This window comes from Anopheles stephensi, chromosome 3 (genome assembly GCF_013141755.1).
Source record: "Anopheles stephensi strain Indian chromosome 3, UCI_ANSTEP_V1.0, whole genome shotgun sequence".
NCBI classification, from domain to species: domain Eukaryota; kingdom Metazoa; phylum Arthropoda; class Insecta; order Diptera; family Culicidae; genus Anopheles; species Anopheles stephensi.
In genome coordinates, this window is record NC_050203.1 from 25,814,742 (window position 1) to 25,828,798 (window position 14,057).

Below are 14,057 nucleotides of genomic sequence, written 5' to 3' on the forward strand. Positions count from 1 at the left end.
GCAAAATTTTGTTTCCCTCTTTAAAACGGATCTGAATGATTTTATTAGCGTGCTTGAAGGTTAACCACAGTTTTTACCATCGTAAAATATTTTTAAAACTTCTTTTCTAAATCGTTTAATAGTGTGAAATAAATCAAATTGAAATTTAAGGAAACAAATAAACCTGCCACAGTAATTTGCAATTTTCGTTTCCGTAAATCATTTCGCCATTTACCACCAAATTAGCGCTATCGTAATACAGACTTAAACACTCGTAAAATTTCTAACCCACACCGGTAGTGCACCGGTCCCGCTTTCAACTAATGAGCCACACTCGGCGGCTCAAGGACGCCATTCAAATTCACGGTTAATCGTGCATAACTAGTTCAACAAATAGCGCACGTTACATTTACCGGGCACCGTGGTGATGATTTTGACCACCCAATTCCTAGTACGGCTGAACTCTCTTGACCTCTTTTGGACCATCAACCTATTCTCCCCGTCAGGTTGCAGAAAATGGGTTGCTTACTGTACCAATTATCACCTAAACGCACCGCATCATTCATGCACGGTAAGCGTTGGGATGGATGCCAAAAATCAGTAACCGCAAAAGAGCTCTACTGTCACATATAATATTGAATTTAAACATTTAATTTATTCTTTAGAAAATAATAAAATTCATCAAAATGATTCGAAAACGATGAAATGATGATTCACCGGACCGGTCATTTTCCTGCGTACCGAAAGTTCTCTTTGAGAAGGTAGAAATTTGCATAAAAACCAGCAAACTCATCGTTGTGACGTCAGCGTGGGTATGACAATGCGTTCATCCGTTTTCCTGACCTCAACCTCAACGTGGGTGTGGAACCTAACCGGAACATGAATCTTTACTTTGTGATGAAAATTGAAGAACGATGAATTTGGTCAGAATCTGTCCTAGGTTACTGTTAATATTTAAATCAAGGGCTTGAATTGATTTTTGTAAATATTTTTGATGCTCAATAAGCATGTAAAACTGATCGCTTGAGGATTTATATGATATATGTATGTAGCCTAATAGAAAGCAAAATATTCAAAGCTCCAGTTTTGTGTCAAACACACGTTAGAACAGATTATTAATGATATCATTTCTTAAAACGTCCGGCTAAATATAAACAAACCTATAAAAAGTTCACCCAAACAAAACCCTCCCGAAGCGAAGTAAACAACCGCTAACGGACCATTACCCGGGCATAGATTTGAATCGCTAATTCGCGCGCATATCACTCCACATGTTTACCGAAAATTCAAACCGGCATCCAAGCAACAACACGTGGTGGAAAAATGAGACTCTACAGCTCACGCTCACCCGGATGGGAGTGAGAGCTTTTTTGCTCACGCGCACCAGACATTTTCACGCTCACGATCGCTCACGTTCGCTCGCTTCAGATTGGCGGGATGGGATCGTTTTCGCATCGAAGCAATCCGTGCGGTTGACTGGCTAGGGATAACGACGACGGTGACGGGTGGCGAATCCATTCTAACCAAAACGCCGTTGGCACCGGTCCGCGAGTGTCAGTTGTCGCTGAAACACCGGAACGATCACACGTGCGAGGCCCGGAAGAGTTTGATCGATCGTGAGAAGCAAATATAGAGTGATACTAGCTAAATGAAAGATTTTCTGTGAAAATTTGAACAGCACAGTGTTTTTTTTTGTGTGTGATATTTTTTAAGAACTTACTATAAAGTGCAATTTTTTTTAACGTGAAGTGTTCTGGAAAGTGAAGTGGAAAGTGATGTTCGGATGAAAACGGGACAAGACAGAAAGCACAAAATGTCATCCAACGTAAAGCCATTTTCTTACCGCCTGGCGGTTCTTTTTGTGCTCGTGACGATTGGTTCGGTACAGACAAGTGATGCATTTATGAATTGTAAGTGTGATATTACGTTAATTGTATATTCTCAATTTTTTATAACAAACATGTTTAATCCGGACATTTACATGATTTGATCAAGACGAATGGAATGTGTTAGTAACAATTAAAACATGTTAAGAAGTGAATAATTATTCTTTTAAATTGACGTGGTGAAATACAGGATGGACTGTCGATTTAAGCTTTCTAGCTCAAACAGTCTTTTTTTGGGGGTGTTTATAATGGAAAAAAGAAAGTTATCAAATCATAAGCATTCATATGGAAGGCAGATAAAAGAAGTGTTGTAAAATGAATATTTCGTAAAATATTCCATCTGGAAATGAAAAGGGATTTAAAGTTTATGGAAAACTGTAATGTAAATGATAGGTGATGAATAATATTAAAATAATCTAAAACCCAATTAATCAACGCAAGACGCAATGGGTTTTAAAGGATTAAGATAAAAAAGCAAAATTTTCCTTTTTTAAATTCCTTTTAAAAATTCCTAAGCGATAAAACAGGATTTTAAATAATTTTCAAATGAAATTAAATGCCTAAAGTTGGTAAGAAGTTGGTTAAAGTGAAGGTAACCGTTCTTTTATTTTTGAAAAATGTCCATTATAAGACCGGAATAAATTGAGTTAATCATAATCGAAAGGGAAAAAAATACGGAAGTTAATGCAAATTAAAAGTATTGTAAAATTAAATTTTATTTTCGGTTAAAACGGTTTAGTCGAATAGCAAAAAAAAATCATTTAAAAAAAACTTTTAAAAATGCCACGATGTTCTAAAAAACAATTTAAAAACAAGTTTTTCTACGATGCACGAAAAAAGATGCTTAAAGCCTTAAGTGATTGAAATTTCTTTCAAATGAGATTAAATCCTTCAGTTATTATGTGGAGTTATGTGTCATTTTCCCAAGAAAAATGCTGATTTTGAAAGCGAAAACGTGCAATGTAAATAATAATAGAAATTTTAAGTTGATAAGAGCAGTGTAATTAAATAAATAGATTGGTAAAACTTTAAAGCTTTTAAGCTAACTACAAAATAATGAAAAAAAAACACTTAGAATTATAAAAATTAAGCAGAATTTTAAACAACTTTCAAAGCGGTATTAAATCCTGAATAATAAATCGGCACACGTCACCCTCCAAAATTCTTCCTTAAAAGCTTATCTGTAAGCTTTGCAAATTTGAAACCAACGGTAACGTCATGCGGGTAAATTCGAAAAAGGCACAGTATCACAGCTTGTGCCACATGTTGTTGACTAAGTGAAACCGGGTGATGCTATTAACTTATGTTGAGCGTCACGCACCGATCTGTTTCCATCGGACAGTGGAAGCTGTGCGCCGTACGATTAAGATACTGTCCCTAAGGCTGGTGGAAGATCATCGGACTCCCTTTTCGAGAACGTTCTCCCCATTTACGGTGTTGGTTTGCGATCCTTGTGCGTATTTTCCAACCAAAAAAAATCGCTTGGTACCGTAATAAAATTTGGTGCTCACGAAGCACCAGTGTTGTTTACTCTGTCGCTCTCTCTCTATCGCTATTCCGGATCTGTCAAGATAGAACTAATGGATTGGTGTGGTTTCGCTGGTACGCATTTTGTTTAACGTTCTACCGCGGTACGTTACGCGTATGTTGTTTACCCAAATGTAGAATTTTCCCATCGGAACGGTGCTGCCACTGTTTAGATAGCCAGCGTGTTCCATCGGGCGTTTGATAGGTCTGCCCATCGCCGGGTTCATCGCCAGGTGCTGAAAGACCTTCGTCTTCGCGGTCTAATAAAACGGATCAACAGTGTGCAGTCACCCGACTTCCTTACAGCTGATCGGAAACGTGTTTTGTTTGGGTACGGGATTCTTTTCCTGGTCAGGTCGATCGCCACTTCGCTACATGTAAAGCATCGCAAGAGTTTCCATTGTTGGGCAGCAGTATGGTGTTCAATGTCAAAGTTGAGCTTTATTGAGCTTCTAAGTATAAGTGTTTGATTGTTTGAGCGCCTACATATTGTGGGAGAGTTTTATTATGCACCATAAAGATTTAGTTTGTCACATTCCATTCGATTCCGATGGTGAGATAGATAGGGTGGAGATATCTTAATTTAGCGACTAATTGCATCCATCTCGACCGGGGGATGCCGGTGTTAATGAACCGCCCTGCAATACCGTTCAAGCTAGCCCTTAAGGGTACAAACCGGTGGGAAAGGAAGCGCGAAAGATAGTGTGACGAGCCATTTGTTTCTCATTAGAAGGTGACCACTGTGCTACCTTTCGTCCGGCACTACAATCAGCATCAATCATAGCTAAGCTCCACCATCATAAGAATCATAAATCAAGCAACGAATAAAATACCTCATTCACGACGTTTGGGACAAATATTTTACACCAGGTTTTTCAGCTCTAATACAATAAAGTTATAAAATTATCACCCTCATGTAATGCGCCACACGCTCAAGGTGACGGTCGCAGTAAAATGTAAATAATCGCTCAATTAGGTTAAACGTGTCCTTCTGCTCCCGAAGATGAGCCGCCTACCAGCGCGCTTGAAACATAATGCAACCGTTGACCTGCTTACGCGCTGTACGAACCCAAAAGCCGGGCGAGTGCGTGCCCGATTTTATCGAACTTGTGCATTCCACTCACAGCGGCGTCTAGCTGCTGTGTGACAGCTGTTGGCCTGTCCGGTGGGCGAGATTGTGTAAAGTTGGGTATTATTTCTGTGTAAAAACTCTTACCTAATGCAGGGGAGGATTAGATTAGCCAGGCTAGTTAAACAGCCCACAATGACTTCACATTGATCATAGTTAACTCTCGATCATGACGTGATGGTACAATCAATTAGAAATCCCCTTGCGAGCAGCAACCTTATGAAGCCATCAAGAAAGGGAGGGTGCTAAATTATAGATCAGAATCCCTCGGGAACTCATCACAACAATCGGTGGCTCAGCTAGAAATTGTTTCTCCGTACCGATTAGGGTGAATCTTTAGGGTGGCAAGATGAATGGTACAAATCCCATTACTGGGGTGGGATTAACACGGATCTGCATGGGAAACCTATTACTTTGAGGGATTTTTTTAGACAAACCGGTGAATCGAGAGAAGTAAGGGCATAGGTCACAAATAGTTCATATAGTTCTCTAGAGTAGTCCGAGAGAAAGAAACTCCATTTGATCTCAAATAATAGTATATTCCGTTACCAGGACTCTTTTTTTTGTAGAAGCATAATACAATAAATGATGAGTTACGGGAGCATAATCGTGCCTCCAAAAATGTATTCCAACTCAATCCAGTTAATCCCAAGATACCCTCCTATCTATCCTCCAAAGCTGACCAAGACCCTGAGATTCGTGATAAGATCGACCAAATCCAGTTAATCCCTAAGTATGACGCCCATCTATCTAACCTTCAACTCCTAACTAAGACCCTGAGCATCATTCTAAGATCAAGCGCAAGATTTCGTGATCCATTGTGTTAAAGCAACCCTTTTTTACTGCTCTCCTGCTTATCCAATTATCGACGGTGCGTTAGTCGTTTGGACGCCTCCTCAAGAATTTCAAAAAACAGTTCACACGTGTTGTCACCATATGATCACTTCCGTGGGGAAGTGGATCGTGGTGTTGGCTGAAGTAGCTAACCAAACAGGAGAACAAATATTCAAGGTTTGTTTACCATTTAAAGCCTTTTCAATGGACACATTGAAGATCGTTATCAGGAGTCCTCGTTAAACTTCTCACTCTGTTTCCTATGCTAAGTATCGGACATAAGGAACGCATCAAATTACTACTGACTATGATCAAAGTTTGTATGGTGGTGTCTGAAGAATGTCAGATGTCTTAAGCGTTCAACGACTTTTTTAAAGTTCGATCTCCTGCGAGTCTCTTTAGTTTGTCCAGTTCCAGACAGAGGAAAAAGATCAGACACCTTAGTCATTAAATTCTCAAACAACAGACGATTTAAGAAGCCAGACCAATAGCACTCTGGTAAGTGATCAGTCGGTAAGCGATTCAGTAGGTATCTGGAACTAATCTTATCCGGACCGTAAGTGCCACCCAGGTCCCGCTTATACTTGATCTGAACCGGTCTTACAATTCCTCGTCTCGTCAACAGAGTTTGGTGGCCGACATCACCATCACCCAGTATGGTTACGCAAAATTTGGACGAAAAAAGCGGAAGCTGCTCTTATTGCTCCTCGAGAGTTCCTTACAAATTTGAATTAAAATAACAGTAAAATTCATGCATATGCAAAAAAAAGTCAAACAAAAGAGAGCTATTTTAAGTGTTGTACCCAGTTATGAAAAACGTTTTTCATCGCTAAAACTCACACCAACATAAATGGTTCAGTTTTTAATTTGTTCCTCGTTTCGGAAGACGTTTTTTCCCGTTTATTTTTTTCGTTGTGGCGTTATACTTGTTTCTACCGTATTTTACCAAAATCCACGAATCCGGAAATACGGCAAACGCACACACGTTCTCCATTGTGAATGATTCACCACCGCATCTTGATACGATTGTTTTTTTTATAACCTCATCCATATCAAAGCGGACAGTTGTTCGACGGCAGATAAAATGTCACCGGTGCTGTGAGGTTTTACAGGTTTTTGGGTAACCAACAACTTTAACCTAACCAAGCTACCAACCAAGCACAAAAGGACCCCACACACTTGCGCTTTGGAAGACTCGCGCCTTCCTACTGTTGTCGGATGGACGGATGGATTCAGCTCGCGTTCTGCCCATTAAGGTGTGGAGGTATTTCGTGCGGGCCGCTCTATACTAACCGTTCGCCGACGCAGTCAAGTTTAGCATATGTGCGTCGCATTTGTTTTAAGTTTGTCCTACCACAAGTAACACGGAAAGGAAGAACGTGACATACGCGCTAACTTTTGGGTGGGTAAAGATTTTCATCCCTTTTTTTCTACCATTCCTTTGCAGTGTCTGGAAGGTTTGGTTAGCTATTCTGGAAGGATCATCTTCAGTCTGCTGTGTTTTATTTAATTTGCACATTAAATGGATAAGAGGGAGCCACCACTGGTGAACGGTGAATGGGAAAGACAAAACAAAAGGTCTCCCTAGGAAGGGGGGACAGGCACCGATCATCTCGCGCCACGATGTTCTAATTAGCGAGCGTGTGGAAGCTTCCACATGGCAGGAGACCTCTAACCAATAGTTCAAGACTAAGAAGATCGAGCGCTTTGACGTCTCTGATACGTCTGCCACGCGGCGTGCTAAACCGGTCGAGACTGCTGCGGCTAAGTCCAACTCACTCCCGTTCTCGGAGCTGGCAGTGAATTGTGTCACACAGGTTCTCTAAACAGGTGTTAAAATTTTGTGTTTCCCACCACCGACACAAATATCCGGATACGGGGCGTGAATTCTTCCGAACCTCCAAAGCAGGCATTGGATATCTCGGTTTCATTCGCGGTGCTTTACTTCGGGCTTGTATCCAAGGCAACGAACACGCCAATAATTACCATTTTCCAGCCAGTGCCCAGTTCACCGACACCATCTGTTCGGGAATCGATCAGTGGCCTCTCTGTCTCTGGAACGGGAAGCTTACAGACTGAGCCCCGAGTCACACATAGTCGTTAAGACAAATAATGGCCCTTGAGTTGGGGTTGGAGTGGAACCGATGAAAGTATAGAACTCCCGCAAAGCGGAACGATTCGTGGTGATTAATGATTAAGAACTGTTATTCAAACAGAAAAAAGCTCCGTAAGATTGTCAACATTTTTTTGTCAAGAAACAAACAGTGCTACTTACCATGAAGTTGATTTTTATACACGAAAATGTAGTCTTTAGCTGCAAAAATTCCATGCAGGAAATCTTCGAGGGAAGATCGTTTCTTTTCGCACCAGATGAAACCGGTTTTTCATGGGTGGTTTTCACGAGAAAGTAATGATAGATTACTCTGCCCTTTATTTTCTTGTGGACAAGGGCGTATCCGAAGTATGCTTACGATGTGCGAAGCAGTTCTATTGCGTCCTAGTTCTGTAATCATTAGGGAAATAAAACCCGCTTTTCCCCGGAGGTCATTATGCTGGCTAGCAAGTACTGCAAACAGGTTTTTTCATTGGCCCAAGAGTTTACTGCACATGATCATTCTATTGCATGATGAACATCAGGCTCATCACAGCTCATGTATTAGAGAACGAAACACTTCCCGCTTCGAACCACCGAGAACCAGTTAACTCGCTTCACACTAAGATTTAGGAATCTTTAGCTGTCCCTTAAGAACATCTTCAAGGTTTTCGTCTAATCTTTACATAAATTCTACAAATATCGGTTCTGAAATTAAACCAGTTCCGGCAGGCGTGGTCGTAAAAACTTACACGAGTTCGTTCGGCCATTAGCATATCACAGCTGGGCAACGCCACCGTTCTCTAACGGATATTTCGTCCAAAATCAGAAACCTTGACCCTCACCTTGACCAGCGATCGATATCAATCTCGTAGATAGAATATTCTTAAACGCAATAAAACGTTGTAGCAAAGGCGGTTGTGCTCATCGCGACGTTATTTTAAATTTCAGATGCACGATCATTATTCTGTCTGGTGCTGCTAGTCGTAAAACACTTGTAATAATCACGGCTCATGCTGCAATTAGCTGCAATCTCCTACTGTCCTCGAAGCAATAAAACGTGTGACGCGTTCAGCGCACACCCATGCCACAGATTACCATGCAAATGCTATATGATACTCCCAACGAACTATTGTTCGGAGTCGCAATTTCTGCTCCACTCTTTCGTTTGATCCTAAACCATGTCGTCGAATCTGTGGCTTTTATGGCACCAAACCGGATGTTGGTCTATTTATATGTTTTGATGATTTGAGTCCTGTATTATCTAATTCAAATACACTCAAGTTAAGCTACTTTTGCAGTGAGAAAAACCAGACCTACCTTCGGATAACCTTGAAGCTCTCTTCCACCTACTTAAACCACAAGCCTACAATCGATCCTGACACCGGGAATCGGAATATAATCAGTTTTCCAACCGCCAGACACAGACACCGCGCCAATCGGTAGAACTTGTTGTCATAACAAAGCCTCACACACACAAAAAAAGGGAAGAAAATCAATTCTATCATGGGATGCGCTTGCGCAAATAGAAAAAAAAATCACTCTAGACGGAACAGGTTTTCCGATGGAAAGTTCGATCGTCTCATTATACAACGATCGAGCCGGCGTTACATCGGCTGCTATCCGATGTTGTTGCATCCGGGGTATTCCCCAAAACGGCTTAGAATGTCTATCTGGATGCTGTGCATGTTCTTAACACAGACGATAACAGGTAGGATAGGATTGAGGAGGAAAAAAGTGCCATCAAATCAATTTTCCGCGGGGGGATGTTTCGAGAACAGACATCTTGATAAAGTTATTCCTCGGGGATTAATTACGGCTGGCGATTGATTTAACCCGTGTGGAGGGCAGGTGTAATTGTTTGTTTTTGTACCGAGTTGCTTTCAATTATGCAATGAGATCATCTCCAGGTGAATGATCAAGTCAAAACACGTGTTTAATTGCACCGCAATTCCCTCCCATTCATTGAGAATGTCCCGATGAGAAGAACTTCAGCTTAACCACGAATTCTTGCATACTCTTCCGTATTATTGTCACGTTGCTTGTGTCATCAGACTCTTGCACGATCAGCCCTATCAGTACTTCATCAGGGCGCTGGATTGGAATTTCTTCGTCCACTGATGATCGTCCCAGACTCCAGGCTCCTCTCGCTTAACGGCCAAGAAAAGATGATCGTGACCCTTGCGTGATTCGTCAACAAAACTGGTTTATCTGGTGGCACGCGCTACACCGGTAGCCGGTCTAGCGTGTTTGTATGCAGCCGAGAGCAATGTGAACGTACGATGCCAACGGACTGCATCGTTTAGTTACTTTGGAAGTGGTGACAGACGATTACCTAGCGGGACTGGGTTGCATCAGTAACAGGGGGAGAGACCTACAAACCTAGTAATCGGTACGAGTTTTTACCCGGGGATTCTACATAGTTCGCATAAGATTAATCTGGGTAATGAAACCAATTATCGGTGTGTTAAGATATTCAGATTACTTAAGAGAAAAATTGTAGTGTTCTGATTAAAAATCGATCTGAAGTTAAACACCACGAAGATCGTGTGCTACACCCTCTAAACCAACTCCCATAAAGACCACTCAAACACCTATTTTTATATCTCTCTAATCTATTCACTCCACCACTACAACACCTTCTCCATCGCTCTTGCCCCTACTTCCAGTGGACGAATATTACCGTATGCCCAAGATTTACGACTACGATGACTACGACCGGTGCGTGGCCGAGGCGCCCCAAGCTCCAGCCGAGGACGTCGTTTACTGTGTCGCGCGAACGATCATCAAACCGGATCAAGAGTCGAGCCTGTGGCGACTCATCGAGGTACGCCTACGGGAATGGCAAGCGAGCTACATTAACCAGACCTACCGTAAACCGCGCTTGAGCTTGAACGCGCGCTTGAGCGTGCGGCATGTGACGTCGTGGCCCCACACGGAAAGGCGGGATCGAGCCTACTACCGAAACTTGACTTATGTATTCATATGTCTTTTGCAGCATTTCTCGAACGACACCAAGCGCCACTTCCGTCACGATCATCTGGATCGGGGCTTTTGTATCGAGCGTTGCCGTCAGCTGGTCCAGTCACTCGACGTAAACGTGGCGGAAGAACTGTTTGTGGACAAGTTCCCGATTTCCTTTCCGGTAGGTATTGCTGAATCAATCATAGCATGTGTGAAGTAGATGTGAATTACTAATCGTGAAGCAAATAGAATTCGACGATCGTACAGTAGTTTGTTCACCAAAGACAAATCCTGAAACCGGACGGGTTCGTACGTCACTGTGACTGTGACTGAATAATGGTATACGATCAATCAAGCCATGATAAGGCTATTTTCTCGTGATACAAATCTCGATCTATTACATCACGTGTCTAAGTATAAGCTTATATCCATCAGACGATAACGACCAAGATTTCAGATTCATTCATTAAACGTGACGCCAGACGAAGCTTCCCGAATCTCTCCCGCGTGGCCCCATTTGTGGCTCCAGACTGTCTGGGTTTGAACGGCAGTCCCGTTTCACACTTCGTTCTCCATTCCTTCTCCTTTCCCCCATCAGTACATCATGCACGCAGACGTTTTCAACAATGTGAGCAACGATCGTGCGCGGTACGGCCGGTTGATTAATATCTGTCAGAATCACGCGCTTCGCCAGCGGTACAATTTGACTGGCTACACCGAAATTGAGTACTGTACCGGGCCGAAACGAAGCACACCGATCGATGGGCTAGACATCAGCTTCCTGCTCATTACGGGCCTGATCGTGGTGCTGGTAATCAGCTCCACGTGCTACGATCGCTACACCAGCAAGCAGCTAGGGAACGAGCATTACAAAAAGGATGTTCCGTGTCGAAGTGAGTGGAATTTGAGTTCTATTCTCCGGAGCTTAAGCTCTAACTGCTTACTTTTCTTTCTCCCTTAATAGAAACGATGGTACTGACCTCGTTCTCGCTCGTGCGCAACTGGTACCGGCTAGTATCCCGCTCCAAGGATCAGCTGAACGAAGATCTAAAGTTTTTCCAAGCGATCCGATTCTTCACCTTCTGCCTGGTGGTGGTCGGCCACTGTGGTGATCTGTTCACCACAACGTCGTTCGCAAACACACAGGACCGGGAAGCCGAGTACTACAACCCGCTTGGGCACATACTCATAAACGGATCGCTAATTGTGCAGTCATTTTTCGAAATGAGTGGATTTCTGCTCAGCATACACTTCCTCACCACGCAGGCCAAGCTGAAAAAGGTTAGCTGGGCTGCTATATTCGTAACGGTGGCGTACAGATACATCCGGTAAGCTAACCATCTATCAACGTCAACTCCGCGACAGAAGAGGCTAAGAACTAACTGTGATACGGGGCTTCGGTTTTCTACCACGATAGACTTACACCGGCGTACGCGTACATTCTACTGCTGCATGCAACCTGGCTACCGAAGCTACAGGACGGTCCACTGTGGCCCCGCGGTGCCGAAGTCGAGCGTAACCTGTGCCGCCGGAACTGGTGGACCAATCTGCTGTACGTGAACAACTACGTGAATGCGGACGAACCGGTAAGAATTCAATGGTTGATGATTCATGAGCTGGAATTTCCTGGCAATTTGCGTACACGAGTTTATTGGCCCCCAACAGCTTGATCATCTTGGGGCGTGGGGATATTCTTCCCGTATCCACACTGTGCAGGTGCCATCTGACACCCGTCGTTTAATGAATTCATGAGCGACATTAGCGACATGGGAATGACTCTGTGAAATTATCTCTATGAGATGTGTGATTTTTATGCTTGAATGTGTTATTTCTTTTTATTTGCAGTGTCTTCAGCAAGCTTGGTATCTGGCCTGTGACTATCAGCTGTTCACGGTGGGACTTATTATTCTAGTGGCAGTTACCAAGTAAGTCCTCTCTTCCTGATTGCTCTATCCATTTTGCATACCTTTTGTGATAAATATAGGTATATTCATCGTAAATCTTCTTTATAGGTACAAGAAGTACGTGGTGCACATCTTCAGTGTTGCTGGTGCGATTGCCATCCTGATACCGGCCCTTGTCGTCTACTTCTATCAGTTTGATGGTGTGTTTGTCGTCACTTTGCAGTAAGTAATTCACACATCTGGAGTTATGGTGGTGGAGAATTGCACTAAACTTTGTTTGTCCTTGTTACTTGTTACAGGGCAGAACGATTCATCTACTGGTTTGACGAGATGTACCACAAGATCTACATACCGTTCCACACGAATATTGGCTGCTACGTCGGTGGTGTAGTTTATGGCTATTTGTACTACCGTGTCCGTGCATCGGACAGCAAGGGAAACCGATCGGGAGTATGTTTAATAATTGGGCGTTGGGTATCTTCATCCTATTACTATACTAACGCACCCATGTCTGATCTTCATTTTTAGTTCCTCAAATTCCTCTGGTACATCACGGTGCCCTGCGGCATGCTGACGCTCATGATCAGTATGATCTTCTACACGAACAACTTTGAAAAACCATCGCTCTGGATATCGTTGTTCTTCCCGCTGCACAAAAACGCTTGGGCCCTGTTCGGTGCCATCGTCCTGTACGGTATCATTTACAACTATAATCGATTCGTCAAGAGTGTTGTCAATTTCCCAGCCTTTGTACCGTTGGGACGGTTAACGTACTGTGCGTACATCAGTCACGTGTTTTTCCTGAAGAACTTTTTCTACGGAACGCGTGACATTCCGTACTTTAGCAATGTGTCGATGGTGAGTTAATTGGGTAGGAAGGCATTTGAGCTGAATGAAAACTTATTAAGACTTTTTCCTTCTACTTTCCAGTACACAAAAGTGATTTCGGTGATAGTTGCATCGTACATCTTGGGTGCGATTGTTGCACTCACGCTGGAGTTCCCTATTTCCGCTCTGCAGAAGCATCTGCTTACCAAGCAGCTCGGTAAATATCAGATTCATTTTAATGTTTTTAGGTTTTTGTGATTGAAATGTAATTAACTTCTTTTTGGTTTTTCCTTCTCTTTTTCTTTTGCAGAGAAAGTTTCAAAACCAGAACCTCCAAAGGAAAACAACAATGAACTTAGTCCACCGTCTGCATAACGGAACCAAAAATACGATCGACAAAATGTTAGGCTCTTAATTGATACTCTAGTACGCACAACTTAATGTTAATACTCAAGATATGATGCTGTTTGTGAATTTAGCTGTAAGCAATATTTAATAAAACAGATTTTTATTTTGTTTTGTGGTAAAATGTGATTAAAAATTAAAACTCTGCTCCAATCCTGAACTAAATTACAGAAACACAGGAAAAAAAAGTATTATTTTTTCGTGCCTCTTCTCGGGCCTCCTTAAGTTGATCAGTTGTTACTCCATCTTGGTTACAGAATAAATTAAAAGAATTCTCCGATAGAGATTTTATTATATAAACAATAATACTGGTCACTGCTAAATTAGGTGAATATCTGCCATTGCGACATGATCAGAAAATTTTATAGGGATAATGTTCTTTTTACCAAGGGTCTTTTTTAGTAGTTACTTTTTGTTAAATCAATTCTCAACTTCGGCCCGGGGCAATAGCGGCGGCGGTCAAATCCGATACAGACCGTCTCCCCGTACACAGGACTGACAATCCTGCT

At 42.4% G+C, this 14,057-nt stretch overlaps 1 protein-coding gene across 1 annotated transcript; it reads left to right on the forward strand.

Moving 5' to 3' along the window:
- Positions 1-1,514: 1,514 nt before the first annotated feature.
- On the forward strand, positions 1,515-13,690 carry LOC118511434 (nose resistant to fluoxetine protein 6-like). Its single transcript, XM_036054525.1, has 12 exons — positions 1,515-1,889; positions 10,117-10,274; positions 10,446-10,592; positions 11,010-11,304; positions 11,376-11,739; positions 11,829-11,997; positions 12,257-12,336; positions 12,424-12,537; positions 12,615-12,765; positions 12,844-13,173; positions 13,246-13,360; positions 13,454-13,690. Exons 1-12 carry the CDS (start codon positions 1,763-1,765, stop codon positions 13,516-13,518), a joined length of 2,115 nt encoding a protein of 704 aa, XP_035910418.1. The 5' UTR covers positions 1,515-1,762; the 3' UTR covers positions 13,519-13,690.
- Positions 13,691-14,057: the final 367 nt, after the last annotated feature.